Source organism: Didymella exigua, assembly GCF_010094145.1.
Source record: "Didymella exigua CBS 183.55 unplaced genomic scaffold M421scaffold_3, whole genome shotgun sequence".
Lineage (NCBI taxonomy): Eukaryota > Fungi > Ascomycota > Dothideomycetes > Pleosporales > Didymellaceae > Didymella > Didymella exigua.
This window is the reverse complement of record NW_022984777.1, coordinates 1201973-1216498: the sequence shown is the minus strand read 5'-3', so window position 1 is coordinate 1216498 and position 14526 is coordinate 1201973. Positions and strand designations below refer to the sequence as shown.

Here is a 14526-nt window from a genome sequence, read left to right as displayed (position 1 = left end):
CCCCCACGTCACTAGCGTGGCAGCGCATCACGGCTACGTCCATGCACCTGAGACAGACCAGCAGCCACAGTACGCCTGCACTGCTTACAGATACAGCTCTACTGCTTACAAAGATAGTTCGACTGCGTACAGACATAGCTCTGCTGCTTCTACTTGGCCCCTTCCACTTGCCGTCCGACTGCACCCACCGCCGCCATGAAGGTTGTGTACATCGGTGTAGGCGCCCCTCTCACCGCCGCTGGCGACGCATATGTCTGACCGAGTACGCAGATCTTCAACAACGAGGCCAAGCCTGCCGTCGAGCTGACCCACGAGAGCGATTTGTCGTCGTACGGTCGCTTCACAAGAGGCAGCGTCGCCGAGTTCGTACGTCTCTCGCCCGGCGAAGAGCCGCATGCCCACCGCCTCCCCTACGAAACCCAGGCAGGAAGCGAAGGCGAGAGCTGACAGCAGCCAGTTGACATTCTTCGCCGGCGAAGTCGCCCAGCGCACACGGCCCGGTCAGCGACAGGATGTCGAAGAGAAAGGTCCTTGCACCCTGCCCGAGCCCCATCCCAATCTAACGCCGCCCAGAGTACACATTCCACGCCTACGGCCGCACCGAAGGCGTCTGCGGCATCGTGATAACCGACGACGAATACCCCACCATGGTCGCCCACCGCGTCCTCTCCAAGATCGTCGACGAGTTCGTCTCCAAGTACCCGCGCACCGCGTACGCCAACTTCGCAAAGGGCTCGCCGCAGCTGAGCTTCCCGGAGCTCAAGCAGTACATTGCCCAGTACCAGGACCCGGCGCAGGCGGACAGCATTGTCAAGATCCAGAAGGAGCTCGACGAGACCAAGATTGTGCTGCACAAGACCATTGAGAGCGTGCTGGAGAGGGGCGAGAAGATTGACAACTTGGTTGCGAAGAGCGATGGGTTGAGCGCGCAGAGCAAGATGTTCTACACGCAGGCGAAGAAGCAGAATTCTTGCTGTGTCGTCATGTAGGTTGGGTCTGGGTGGGTGTTGAGCTTGTGCTTTGGTTAGGCTGTGTTATGAACATACCCTTTGACTGTCCTACTACATTTGCTTCGATCATCTATCGTGATGTTCTAGGAAGGACCAGCCTGTATCGTCTGGCGTACATATTGCACATCATTTCAACAACGATCTGTCGAGCAAGTACTCAAACTTCGCAAGGTAATTGAACGAAAACGATTTTCATGATTCATTTATAGAAGTGATAGTGCCAACAGGTTATATGCGGTCTTGGCGCATTGTACACCGATGTCTTCATTGGGGCTCTGGCCTCGCCATCCATGGCTGGCACGGATGGCTCTGTTGAGCATGACGTGCTGCGTGGCCGTGATACTTCTGTTAGATCAACGAGCACTTTGGAATGGATCATGTCGGTGATCTCTCTTGCCTGCCTACTCAATCTTCTCCAAAGACCACGAAGCTGCAATCTTCTTCAGCTTCGAAGTAAATGTAGTCACTGCCGTCTGTCTCATCGTCCTGCATGTCCCAATCGCAGTCGCTATCATCATCGCCGTCCTCATCCTCCTCCTCATCATCCATCAGTTCTAGCCGAGGGATTTCGAAGCTACCAATCGGTGTGGCCTCTGCTTTTCGGATCCCGGCTTCGTACGATCGTATAGTATCCGTAAACACGCCAATTGTCTGAGCGAAGTCGTAGACGGCGATGTTCTGGCCAACGATGAGCGGTCCTTGCTCAAGCAGGATTGGAGCACGGGCATAGTCTTCGGAATCCTCCGAGACCATCTCTTCGCCTTCCTCTTCTACCTCCTCATCTTCGTCGTCTTGCATCCGTACAGTGTACTTTCCCGGCGTGTACCGCGGAGACCGCCGTTTGAAGTACTCCTCGGGTCGGCTCACACAAAACTCAGTGCCTGGTGTGAATTTGACCGACTTCTTCTTCTTTGGCTGTGATGGCTGCAGACCCACGAGAGCGAATGCTTCAGACCAATACAAATCCAGCGCTTGGCTTGCTGTTCGCACGTCTTCGTTCTTCCAGTCTTTGTGATGTTCCCGCCACCGTTGTTCCTCTTCGGCCTGTTGCTCGAACTCCTCCAAGCAATGGAGCACTTCTAGCTTCCCCATCATAAAAGCAGCATACAAGGCTTCTTGCTGCTCTGTCGTCGCTTGCATAGCGGCTCGTGGTGCACGCCCTCCGGCACCTTTGAGCGCCTTCTCAAGTGCGCGCATGTAGCTGATGTACATGTCGACTGTACAGACAGGACATCGTTTTACAAGATGACCAGCTGTGCTTGGATGCATCATATGGCGACACAGAATTGCTGTAGGTGGCTCGTCTGCGGTGGGAGTTTTGATGTGCTCCGCCACATCTTCAAATACATCGGAGAAATATCCAGAGTCCTGTTTCCGGAGCCATTGTTGGAAGTCTTCGTGCTCATCTGCTGTCGGGAGAAAGCCTTGCTCGTTCGGCCTCAACGTCGTGTGCAAATTTTGCCATCGTCGATACTGCTTAAATTCCCGTGGAGTGAAGATCGCATTTGCCGAAACGTCGCTTCGGACGCGCCGTGTGTTGGAGGACATGTTGCGGATGATTCCAGAAACGGTGGTCTGGAACGCTTGGGGCCGGGCTCGGGTCAATTCGAAAGTTTGCTCTCCAACTTCCTGTTACAGAACGCGTCAAGGCCAGGACAAATCAGCCTGAGATAAAACAACGCTGGGGCTGCTGTAGGGCACCTTTCACCACAAATGCAGAAATCGCGTCCTTTACGCGTGCTTTGTTGGTGAGTGTGAAAAAGCTTTGTGCGATCTTTGGCAGCTTTAGTCGAGTAATACTGCCTTGCTAACTTCGAAGTCGTAAGGTCGGGTTTCGCAGTGTGCTTTTGTGCTGTGATAGATGGATGTGTAGGAATAATTCGTGTCTCACGCGGCGCGTTCAGACTCCGTGGCGACCGTTACCGCTGACAAGAATGATATGGCCAAACTTCTCGGTCTTAGGGAGGTTGGAGTACCACGAATAAGCCATGACTCTGGTGCGAAGATGATCCATTCCAAGTTTCTTTTCGATGAGTGTTTGCTGACTGTCACGCGGTGTTCGTCCTGGTCGCGTTGTTACCGTCGCTGATGCGGGGTGGACGCGTTCGCGGCAGGGCAGGGATTCCTGCTATGGATGCGATATGCAAGCGTGTCGGCGGCACGCTTTGTGTAGTTCTTAGGGGAAGCCCTTTGGTGGGCTATAGCGATTGCTGGTGTGGTGAAAGCTCGAAGGCTGAGCGACGGCACGATTAGGGAGATCAAGGAGGTGTCGTCATGTCACGTGTACATTGACTCATGCCGGAAAGAGCACCCCCGCGGCACGATTGATTGGCGTTGTGGTGCGCCTTCCGTTTGCGCTATCAACACCGACATCTTTAAGTTTGGCTGTACTGCTGCACCTATCGGCTATTCGCCCCTGAGCACACATATTAGGGCCATGCGCAAAATAAATTGCATTGGTTCGAAACATCACAGGAAGCGTTGGGGTAAGATGCTGTGCCCACACAGTCGCAGTAAGTGTACTGCAAGACCGAAGCAGCCCTGGAGGCCCTCAGTTGGAGGGCCTCACGTGTAGCGTCCATCTGAAATTATACAACAACTCTCGGCGCGGCAATGAATGCACAACAGAAGTAACTGATAGGTACAACTGGTCACCAGCGGAACCTGAGAATAGCTTACATTAGCTACGTTGCTCGATGACCGAAACCTCTGGCTGATCGACTACATCCGACGACATCCGACGACATCCGCGGTTCCTCGAGGAACACACTCATACGGTGCAACTCGCGGGCACGGAGGACAAGACTGGTGATATCCTGCTTGCCAAGTCTCTGGAAACCCCCGATCTCTTTATGATCATCCACTGCCAACCCGCTGATGTATCAGAACTCGCAAGCTGGCTGTTGCCAATGCCCTTGGAAGTGCACGGTTGTCTCGTTCTTCTTAGCAGTACGAGTTGGGATCAACAATTCAGACGTCAGACTTCATTAAGGCTGCAAAGTTAAGCGAAAAGGTCACACTCTCTGAGCATGTTGTCCTGACGTGTCCTCGCAAGGTAGGATAGCTCGACCTGCACCCTGTCAAGAGCCATGTCTCGGTCTCTCTATCCTATTCAGATGTCGTGTTTCATTTGCACTTGGGCGGCGGAACCCTCACCAGGTGCCCAAAGCCTCTTGTAGAGACATGCCGTACAGGGAAGATGAATGGATTGAGCGCAGACAAGAAAGGATACGTTGGTCGTGCACTGTACACTGTATACAAAACAAAAGCGTGCAAAGACCGCAAGCAGACCCTAAGTGAGCGCACGACCATAGGTCATTCCGTCACGACCCGACCCAGCCAAACCCGATCACACCGCCTCCGTTATCCAAGACGCCCATGTAGGTAGGTATACATAGCCCGTCATTCATCCACACCCGTGCTATCTACAGACGCCGTGCTCGTAGTGGAAACCGTCCGGACCCCCCAAACACTGCCAAACCTACTTTTCAAACTACCTGGCCAGGCATTCTACTCCTGGCCCTTGGTCCCACCCATGCGCTCAATGTTAGATAAGAGCCTGCTCTTACCCGCACCACTTTGACTTCTACTCAGCGCTGACTCGCCCGTGGACTTGAACCCAAAGCCTCCAGGCGCGCGCATAGCGCTTGCCTTGGGCTTGGCGTCGGAGCGGCTGCTTGCGAGCGAAGAGCCAGGGCGCGAGGCAGAGGAGTTGACGGAGCTACCACCGGCGAGGAAACCCGTGTTACGCATTGCCTGCTCGGGGGCTGGCTGCTGTCTTGGTCTGGATGTTGGGCGCGGCTCAAGGGGAGATTGTGCGGGTGCTGCTTGACTGCGACGGAAGTCTTCTTCTTGTTGCATAGACTCCATCTTCTCGCCGCAGAGGACGAGCATTTGTTCTGCTGCTGCGACGAGTTCGCCCTTTTCGACGCGCTCGGCTTCGAGGTCTTCGAGGAGATTTCGTTGCGATTTGCGGAGCGAGTGCAGTTCGGATTGCAGACCGGCGAGCTTAGCCTTGAGGCTCTCGATTTCAGAACGCTGGACTTCGAGGTTGTGAAGATCTTCAGGGTTGGAGACAGGTCCTGCAGCTGCGTTTCTTGCACAAGTCTCGCAGGGGCCATTGGACCCTATCTCCTCGAACTTGCTGAACGTGTCGTCGCGCCTATCCTCCGCATCACCAATCTGTCTCTCTAGCTTCGTGATCTGGACGCGAAGCTCTTTGCAGCGCTCATCAGCCTTCTTCTGGTAGTTCTCTTTGAGCGCCTTAATCTTCTTCTCATGCTTCGCCTTGTAGGCAGTGTGGAGATCCCGCGCGACCTCGTTGACCTTTTCGGCGATTGCAGACTGGCACTCAATTTCCGAGTAGGTCTTCTTGTCCTCGTCCTCGTCATTGTTGATGAAGGTAGTCATGTCAACGTTCTTGCTCTCAGCCTCGATGAGTCTGGTTTCGAGCTCCGTCGAGCGATTCTCTGCATCTTCAGCACGCCTCTCTACTTCGGCCAAGCGTGCGAGCAGCTGGTCGCGCTCTTCATCGTTGCGCGCAAGCTCAGACTGCACGTCTTGGAGAATGGTCTGCACCTCCTCTCCCTTCTTTTTCCAGTCCTCCATCTGCGCCTCAGCATACTCGCGAGTTGATCGCTCCTCGCGCACGGCCTCTTGTGCTTCACCTACGCGACGCTCAGCGTCCGCGACTGCTCTTGACAAAGACTCGACCTCCGCTTCTTTGCCTGATAGACTGGCAGTGAGCGAAGAGATCTGGGACTGGAATTGCGACTTGACAGACTCCATCTCGCGTATGGTCACCGTCGGCAGCGACCGCGGTGTGGGTGGTGGGGGCAACTCGAAATCGAGAAGGTTCAGCAATGGGCGATTTTGACCAGGTGCAGATGAGACATGACCGGCTTTAGCTGGCGAGCGCTTGCTTTGGTAGTACGAGCGGAGAGTCGGCTCTGCGGTCGACTTGCCGTTAGTGTGCGAGGGAGTGCTGTTCTGAGAAGCCGCAAATGACTGGATCTGTGCTGTGAAATCAAGCAACAGGTTTGTAGTATCGTTGTCTCTATACGATCGGCGGGGTGTGGGGGAAGGTGTGCGTTCCGAGCGGCGGACCGTCGAAGGAGTCATCTGTGGGCGTGCACGTGGTGTCGCCTGTAGACGCGTCAGTGCCGAGTAAACCTCAGCGTTTTCTTTCACTTACATCTCCCTTCTTTGTGGGGCTCTTTCTGAAAGTCGCAAACTTGGTCATGTCAAGGCCAGGCATCTCTGAAAAGTCGCTGAAGCGAGTATCATCGAAATCAGGCGTTGTTGCATCTGGGTTGAAATCTGTTATGTCGGCCTCCATGTTTACCTCATACTGATTCTCGTGCGACTTTCGTCTCTTATGGCTCCGGTCGAGATCCTCATCCTCCACAAACCTGTTCGCCGCGACTGTGAGACCTTCATTGTCGCGCAGGTCAGCCCCACGTCTCGAGGGTGTTTGTGATGGCGATGGTCGCTTCGAAGATGTGGGTGCAAGGTCGATGGCGGCGCCGAGGGAAGGTGCGCGTGGTGTAGCCTCAATGTCAAAATCAGAGGGCACGGAGGAAAGGACAGATGACTTCGAAGGCGATCGGCTCTTGCGGGTTCGAGCGCTATCTGAAGAACCCGGGCGCTCGTCAGCCATACACGACTTGGCTGGTGACTTAGACGGTGACTTGAGTGGCGAACCTCTCAGCGTGCTTGTGCGGCTCCTGTCAGGTGTTTGTGTTGTGGGGGCTTTGGGATCCTCGAGAAGTTGCTGCTTGCTCGGTGAGCTTCTGAGAGAGCTGGCACGGCTTCTATTTGGTGTCGACGCTGCTGCTGCCTCTTCAAAGTCCTCCATAAGGTTCTTAACTGGCGACTTCTTGGAAGGGCTGCTGCGCTCTTTCAATCCGGTCTTCTTTCCGGACTCGATCTTGAATGCCGACTGTGGCACATTGTCGTCCTCGAAATCGATCAAGTTCTGCTTGACAGGTGTTGCGGCGATACTGGGCGCAATGTTCTCTTGGTCGTCTGGCTCGACGTCCTCCAGGAACGGGCTCGAGGGCCCCTCATCGAAAATATCGAGGTCGTCTTCGTAATGCATAGCGTTCGAGTTTGCGTTCACTTTCTCCGGAGAGAGCGTCGACATTGGTTCCGCCATGGCGCACGAGGTTCATAAAGCGCGTCAATGCTGTGTCGTCAGTGTCAAAGTGTGGAGGCGCGAGGATCGTGTTGATGTTGATGTTGTTATGGTTTAGCCGAGTTCGGGAAGGTGCGGTTGCTACGTTTGCCAGGTTCGGCGTTTCAGCCTTCACCCGCCGATCGCCATCCCAGCAGTCCTCACTCATGGAAACCGTCAAGTAAATGTCTAGGAACTCGATATGTGCGGGTCTACAAAATGTCCGGCGCCTGATCTACTAACGCTCTCGCTCCATGTATGTACAACTAATGCTGCGCTAAAATCTACAGTTGTTGGATCGCCGTTGACATCGCTGCGACAAGCCGTTGGTAATCTTTCAAAAGCTCATCGACCTCCTTCAGCTTGAGGTCTTGCGCATCTTTGGCGTCCCGGAATTTTTTGAGCGGTGGCGCTGTTTTCCTCATCTGCTCTAATGCTGCGATTGCCCTCGCTCCTTTCTCGTCGACGGGCGCCACTTCAGTCGTTGCTGTGCGGCTGAGGGGTTCCAGGATGGTCACTGGCGGGGTCTTGTTCTGTTCAGGTGTAGGCGATGGCGGTGTCGGTGAGCTTGCGCTGCTGACGGCACGGCCAAAACGCGGGAGTACGTTCACGCTCCTGAACGTGTTCAGAGGGTTGAAGCTGTTGCCCAGACTGCGGAGAGAATCGACGGCCGACGGGGTCGTAGGCGCTGGCTCGGTCTTAGCTACTGCTGGTGATGGAGTCTTCTCATCGATGACCTTCGAAGCAAATGCTACACGCCGTGCGCTGTTGCTCCCGCCAGACCGTGCAGAGTCAACACTGCGGTCGCGCACTTGACGCTTGCCGGCAAACAAGTCACTCATCCGGGCGTTGAGGTCCTGTTTGGGCGGCGGTTCCTGGCGATCATCTTCACTTGCTGCGCTGACACTTCGGTCGTCATCGTCAACGTGTAGGCCGCGTGTTGGGGAGCTGACAAGTTCTCGCACTTCCTCCAAAGTTTTTGGTAACGCAGGCTGTTCGACTGCTGCGTTGTTCGGGTCCCGCTCTCGTAACCCGCCAAAGAAGAACTTGAAACTGGTATCAAGTGTGTTGTTGATCCTGCCCATTGCCTGGTCAGCAGAGTCAAGAATCGACTCACGAACAGCATCTGAAGCTGATTCAATCCGGTTCGTCTGAGCCTGCACCAGATTACTAAGTCGGCGCTGAATCTTTGTTGTTGCCGGGCTTGCAGGCTCATTGTAGTTCGTTCTCGAAGTTGGTGTTGCTGGTGTCTGTACTAAGTCCGGGGCATCAGATAGCCCTAGCAGCATGGGCGTAACTTCTGTCTTTGGCGTCGATGGCCGCGAATTTGTCCTCTCTAATGTGTTTCCTTCCTCAGCGCGCAGCGATGACAGGTCCACGGTCTCTAAGAAAGAGATGGCTGCTTCCAGATTGACCAGACAGTAGGCCGTTTCGCCGTCCATACGACTCGAGCCGCGGAACCTCTGGATGAACTTCAGATCGCTGATGACGTTGACATACACTGGCGGTAGGGTGATCAGGGCGTAGATGAGAGTCGGCAGGATCTCGTCGGCGGACGAAGTTGCTGGGAAGATCTTCGATAGAGCATCGACGATCGACTTGTGCGCTGCTGTAAGATGTAGCACTTTACCAAGCGGGTACTTCTCGTGGTTCATCTTCATGATGTCTTGCCGAGCAGCGGACAGGAACTCTCTAATCTCAGGCTCCTTCTCTTTGGCTTTGTTCCGTTCTTCCTCGGTCATCTCCTCACCAGTCATCAGGAGCTCCTTCAATCCAATGCCAACTAGAGTCAACGCCGCAGTTCGCGACCTGAGCTTGTGGTCCCTCTCCTCATCGTCTGTACTTCTGTGTCGCCATATCCTATCATACACCTTCTCACAAACAGCTCGCTCAACAGCCTCTTCCAGAGACGCTCTCTTAGCTTCCAGCAATTTCCTGGCCTTCTTCCTGTCTGACATCTCAGACGCACTAAGCATCTGCTGTTCTGCATTAGAGTCGCTGCCCTTTCTTATCGAACCCGCCCTGCTTGATGGGGCTGAGCCTTTGTTCGCCTGCGATATGAACGTCTCGCTTGTCAGGCGTGCTGAAAGAGTTGCTATGTGCGTGTTGATTTTGGCCGAGGCACGCTGGTAGAAGTCCTGGAAAAGGTCTGAGAGACTGTCGGCGGTAGGGGGGCTCGGGTGGACCTTGGCAGACAGGGACTCGAGAAACCTGTTACGATTAGTATGCACATCATGCTGGATGATTCGGGTGCCCTTACCTCTCGGTCAGGCTCCGTATCTCGATGGGTAGCTCCTCGAAGACGTCTGGAGCTGGTTGTGCGGGCGGATCTTGCTCTTCCTCGTTTTCTTTCTTTACGAAGACATCGCCATCGAGATTCTCGTCCTCCTCGGGCACTGCGTTGTTCTTGAGTGGGTCTAACATATCTGTCACATGCGGGCCTTGTAGCGTGCTCGCACGACTGCGAGACAGCGGGCTCTTAGGCGCTGCGTCGAGGCGGGAGAAGGACCGGGATGGATGCAGGTTTCTAGGGCGGCCAGACATGACGGCTATATGCAGAGAGAGGTCAGGTTACAGCGAGTGTCGCGTGCCAGCATCGGGGTTGGGGTGCTGCTGAAACCAAATGTCGGAGCTCGAGCCCTGCACAACTGGGCAACGTCATGCGGAGACGCGGCTGGCCCGGCGGAAGCTTGTGACGAGAGGAAATGCTCTCAAGTCACCCGGAAGCTGTCTGGCTGCTCTTGAAAGACGTCAATCCTGCGCGTGGGGAGCAACGACTGAATTGGCCTGCCCGCACCATAAATGAGCGCGTGTCTGTGCTCTTGATTGCGGTATCGATGCGGAGATGGGGGGACATGGGCCTGCCATCTGCTGCTAGGCTGCGTTCAGGAAGGCGCAACCGCGGCTGCAATCCAAGGGGCGGCTGGAGCCACCCTGTGAACAGTGCTCCGGCGGCGACCGACCATGGGGTGCTCGTGAACGTCATTGCGCGCAGCCATCACCACTCTCTTGAACAACAACACCGACTCCGGCCTCTCATTCGATCCTCACGTATACACACAACATGCGACGACGACCTCTGTGTACCTCTGCATCACGTGTCACAGCTTCGCTGTTGCTGTCCTTCCTCGCCATTAGCAGCGCTGCGGAGGTGCCTCTGTTGCCGCTACCGCCGACATCGCCCCATGTTCACAGCACCGAGAAGGAGTTCTCCCTGCGCCACATATACCACCATGGTACCTACAAGTATCCCGAGCTGCACCGCCGGCTCGATATCCCGGAGAAGGCAGCAGTGTACATGGTCGAACACGAGGATGCCCCCAATCGGGAACTGGTGCCTGCCTTACGCGCCAAGTCGGAGATTATGAGCATCGAGAGGATGGTGCACAGGGACAGGGACACCATCGACGGCATACTGGACTACGGCCGAATGAGAGGGAAGGCAGTGCAGCTGGCTGCCGAGGACTGGACCATCGACGACTTGCCCGGGCCAAACGTGACCGACAGAGAGACGGTGCTCAGTTTCGCACGTATGGCGTCGAATGCATACATATTGGAGCCAGGGACCGGGGACTGGGAAGATGTAGGGGGGGGCTTCAACTACACTGAAGACTTTGGTTGGGAGGCAGATGGTCTGCGTGGACACATCTTTGCCGACACAGAGAACTCGACGGTTGTCATCGGGCTAAAGGGCACGTCACCCGCCATGTTCGACGGGTCAGAGACGACCACGAATGACAAGATCAATGACAATCTGTTCTTCAGCTGTTGCTGTGGTCAGGGTGGTCAGTACCTCTGGCGGCAGGTCTGCGACTGTCAAACTGCAGCATATACCTGCAACTCGACATGTTTGGTGACCGCACTACGGGAGAAGAACCGCTACTACTATGCTGCGCAGAACCTCTACCATAACGTTACGGAATTGTATCCAGATGCTGAGGTGTGGTTCGCTGGCCACTCACTTGGAGGCGCTGTCTCTTCGTTCCTTTCTCTGACGTACGGCCACCCGACCGTCACCTTCGAAGCGGTTCCAGAAGCCATGCCCGCGGCTAGACTCGGTCTTCCAACGCCACCGGGACATCAGATTGGATCCATGCAGCACCGGAAGATGACAGGCGGATATCACTTTGGCCATACGGCAGATCCTGTCTTCATGGGTCTGTGCAACACTGCAACAAGCGTATGCACAATTGGTGGATACGCAATGCAGAGCGTGTGTCATACTGGCAAGAAGTGCACATACGATACTGTGAAAGACTTTGGCTGGCGTGTGGGCATTGGCACACACAAGATCGCTGAAGTCATTCGAGATGTGATCTTGAAGTATGACCAGCCCGCGAAGTGCGAACCCTATGTCAATTGCACGGACTGCTATCCCTGGGAGTACTTCGAAAGCAACGGCACAGAGACCACTACTTCTTCGAAATCCAAGCCGACGTCGAGCTCGACACTCACGCGCAGCTCCCGCACGCGCACCGAGACATGCAAGACGCCAGGTTGGTGGGGCTGCCTTGACGAGTCGACCACTGGTAGCGCTACAACTACTATCAAGACCACCTCAATTTCGTCAACATCCTCCTGCAAGACGCCAGGCTGGTTCGGCTGTAAAGACAAGGACACTGAGGAGACTTCTACCACAACGACAACGGTAGCCAGTCCAGCGCCCGCACCTTCTGTCACAACCACCTCACACTCGCCCACCTCCTCTGCATCGACTTCATCATGCAGTTACCCAGGCTGGTTCGGTGGCTGCTTGGACGGCGATGACCCACCAGGCCACTCGCGCAGCTCTCACAAATCAACTATACCAACGCCCACTGCAACTACAATTACGTGCACCGACGAGGGGTGGTTCGGTCTGATTTGCTACGACACAACGAAGACCAAGAAGAAGACGTCCATGAAGGGGTCTGCTACCGAGAGAATGGAGATGTAGACAAGCATTGAGCTGGCCGTCACCGTATGAACTTGCTGAGCGTTCATTTAAGTCACATTGTGAAGGGCTTCAAGCATTAATTCAGGCGTTCGGGACGTATACGCATTGAGAGGTTGCCATTAGGAAGATCTCAAGACCAGTATGATGCAATTTCACATATCAGTCACTTCACTCCACTCGAGAGCTAAAGCTGCGCGTCCATGCAACACATCTATTCTCGCTGCATCGCTCGATACCCGTTCCTACTGCGACAATTATGGCATTGCTTAGGCATGCCCGAGAAGGCGTGATCTAGAAGTCGGTCGTCTGCCTCAATACGAAGCAACAAGGATACTCTACGAACCCGTCGCAACACAACGTTGCGCTATAATCCATCAACACCTACCGAACGTCTAGATTTCGGGTGCGCCCATGGTCGATCACGCTCTAGCCGTACACGTGGACCACACCACTAACCCAAAAATCGTTCCGGGCTGAGGCGGAACCCCTGGCTGAGCCCGAATACTGCATCCCACTCTCAACGCTAGCCGCATACACACGATGCTGCTGATCAACGATGCGCTTTCCAGAAACGCATAGACCAAATTTGTCATGCTGCCTCGGTTACAGCACAAGGGTAAGCCATAGACGGGATAAGTATTGCAAGGCTGAAAGTTTGAAGCTGAAATGCCACAAAAAATTCCAGAATGGACGCGCCACGACGCTGGGCGAAGTGCTACTGACTGCACATGCTTTCTCGTTGAGTAAAGTCAAGCTCGCGCGCTGAGCCCCTTAAAGAACGTTTGAACGTATAAAAGAGCTGTCAAGTGTTCTGCTCCTCCTTGTCAGCCGGTCTTGCTCGAAAGGACCCATTCTTTAGAAGTCTACGATTCACAATGGCGCCTGCATTTCGCGCTTTTGCGCTTGCATTGTGAGCCTCTGCAACAGCCTGCCCAGCGTCACCTTCGTGCCCTCAGGACGATCAATGTTCCCTCGCATCGAACGGGGTCACCCTTCAAGTCAGCTGTGCGACCGACTATTACGGCGGAGATTTGCAATTGGTAAAAGTAAGCATGCGTTGCCCTCAGATCAAATGTCTTGATCTCAGTGCTTACCACAACTCAGACCTCCACATTAGCGGGTTGCATGAGGGCTTGCTCCACAATTACAGGATGCAAAGCAGCAAGCTACGTGAATGGTAACTGCTACATTAGAGCACGCTTACCGCAGCTCAGCCCAAGTATGGCTTCTGACATTTGTGATCGACGCTCGATTGACTCTGTTTCTAGTCCCAACGTAATCGGAGTAGCTGTAGTCTCTAGGGAGGCCCCGACAACACCTGCTCCAGCACCAGATGATCCGAAGACATGTCCTGCCAGCTTCACCTGCCCGAAGAATGACGGCTGCTCATACACTGATGGCTTACGTACTTTGACTCTTGCGTGTGGAGTCGACTTCTATGGAGGTGACTTCACCAATGAGTATGCAGCAAGTCTTGGGGCCTGCACGCAGTCTTGTGTAAGCAATGCACAGTGTTTATTCGCGTCGTGTGTCGGTGGCAAAGGTGCGGGCCGTTGTTATCTCAAAGACACGAAGAACGGCGCCTCTGCGAATGAAGGTGTCGATAGTGAGTAAAACAAGTCATCTGTACGAAAGTTTGCTGATCAAAAAAAGCCGTTGTCGTTGTCCGACCGAGCAGTTCAGCAACGACCTCAACCTCTTCGCCTTGACCGCGACATCGACGACTGTCATCTCTCCCCGTAGCACGATCAGCTCCACCTCTACATCGGGTTCTGCCACTACTTCAACTTCCACTAGTAGCTCGACCACTACGCTAACGCCCACGCCAACACTGGCCCCCACTCCTCCACCTACTCCTCCACCTACACCGACACCCACCCCTACCCCTGCGCCGCAACCTACATGCGGTGTAAATGGTCAGACGGGGCCTAGAGTTACCTTTACCTATACCAATATCGCTCGGCAGACCCAGGATTCTTGCAGGACCAGATTTCAGACCTGGACTGCCGGTGGTCGTAGCTGTCGTGTCTATGGTCTGAACCCAGCAAGTAGACTTTGCACACTCTCACTTGGCTTCACTGCGCCCACCTTCGGCCAGGCTTTTACTCCTAACCCGAATAACCCAACACTTTGGTACGATGTCACATGTTCGATCTGAGTGGGTCGGCTTCAGTCACTTCGTGTGTAGCAGTTTGTCTTGATTAGTTATGGTCCTGGCAAAAGTAATTAGTTCGATCGGTAATTTGATCGCCCGTGAGGTATATTAGACTCTTTGCAGGACTAAGGCATCTGTGCACCCATACTATAAGAGTAAACATGGGCCTCTATTGTACAACAAGCCGGTAACTTCTAAGTTAAGTGATTTAGCTTTTGTAGTTGTTGAAAATACTAACCACGTGATCAGT

At 54.4% G+C, this 14526-nt stretch overlaps 4 protein-coding genes across 4 annotated transcripts; 2 read left to right on the top strand and 2 right to left on the bottom strand.

Annotated features, from left to right (window-relative positions):
• The first annotated feature begins 61 nt into the window (after positions 1-61).
• Positions 62-1160, top strand: M421DRAFT_416605 (synaptobrevin). Its single transcript, XM_033591131.1, has 4 exons — positions 62-216; positions 271-366; positions 458-527; positions 574-1160. Exons 1-4 carry the CDS (start codon positions 196-198, stop codon positions 987-989), a joined length of 603 nt encoding a protein of 200 aa, XP_033453250.1. The 5' UTR covers positions 62-195; the 3' UTR covers positions 990-1160.
• Positions 1161-1415: 255 nt separating this feature from the next.
• M421DRAFT_25777 (uncharacterized protein) lies at positions 1416-2525 on the bottom strand (the record flags this gene model as incomplete). The annotated part of the gene is made up of 2 exons (XM_033588655.1): positions 1416-1621; positions 1733-2525. Coding segments are annotated over 2 exons (999 nt in total), but the record flags the coding sequence as incomplete, so codon positions are not given.
• Positions 2526-7367: 4842 nt separating this feature from the next.
• M421DRAFT_416601 (uncharacterized protein) lies at positions 7368-9998 on the bottom strand. Its single transcript, XM_033591130.1, has 2 exons — positions 9446-9998; positions 7368-9396 (listed from the first exon to the last, which is right to left on the bottom strand). Exons 1-2 carry the CDS (start codon positions 9727-9729, stop codon positions 7470-7472), a joined length of 2211 nt encoding a protein of 736 aa, XP_033453248.1. The 5' UTR covers positions 9730-9998; the 3' UTR covers positions 7368-7469.
• A 251-nt stretch (positions 9999-10249) lies between these two features.
• M421DRAFT_98154 (autophagy related lipase Atg15) lies at positions 10250-12121 on the top strand (the record flags this gene model as incomplete). The annotated part of the gene is made up of 1 exon (XM_033598581.1): positions 10250-12121. One exon carries the CDS (start codon positions 10250-10252, stop codon positions 12119-12121), a length of 1872 nt encoding a protein of 623 aa, XP_033453247.1.
• Positions 12122-14526: the final 2405 nt, after the last annotated feature.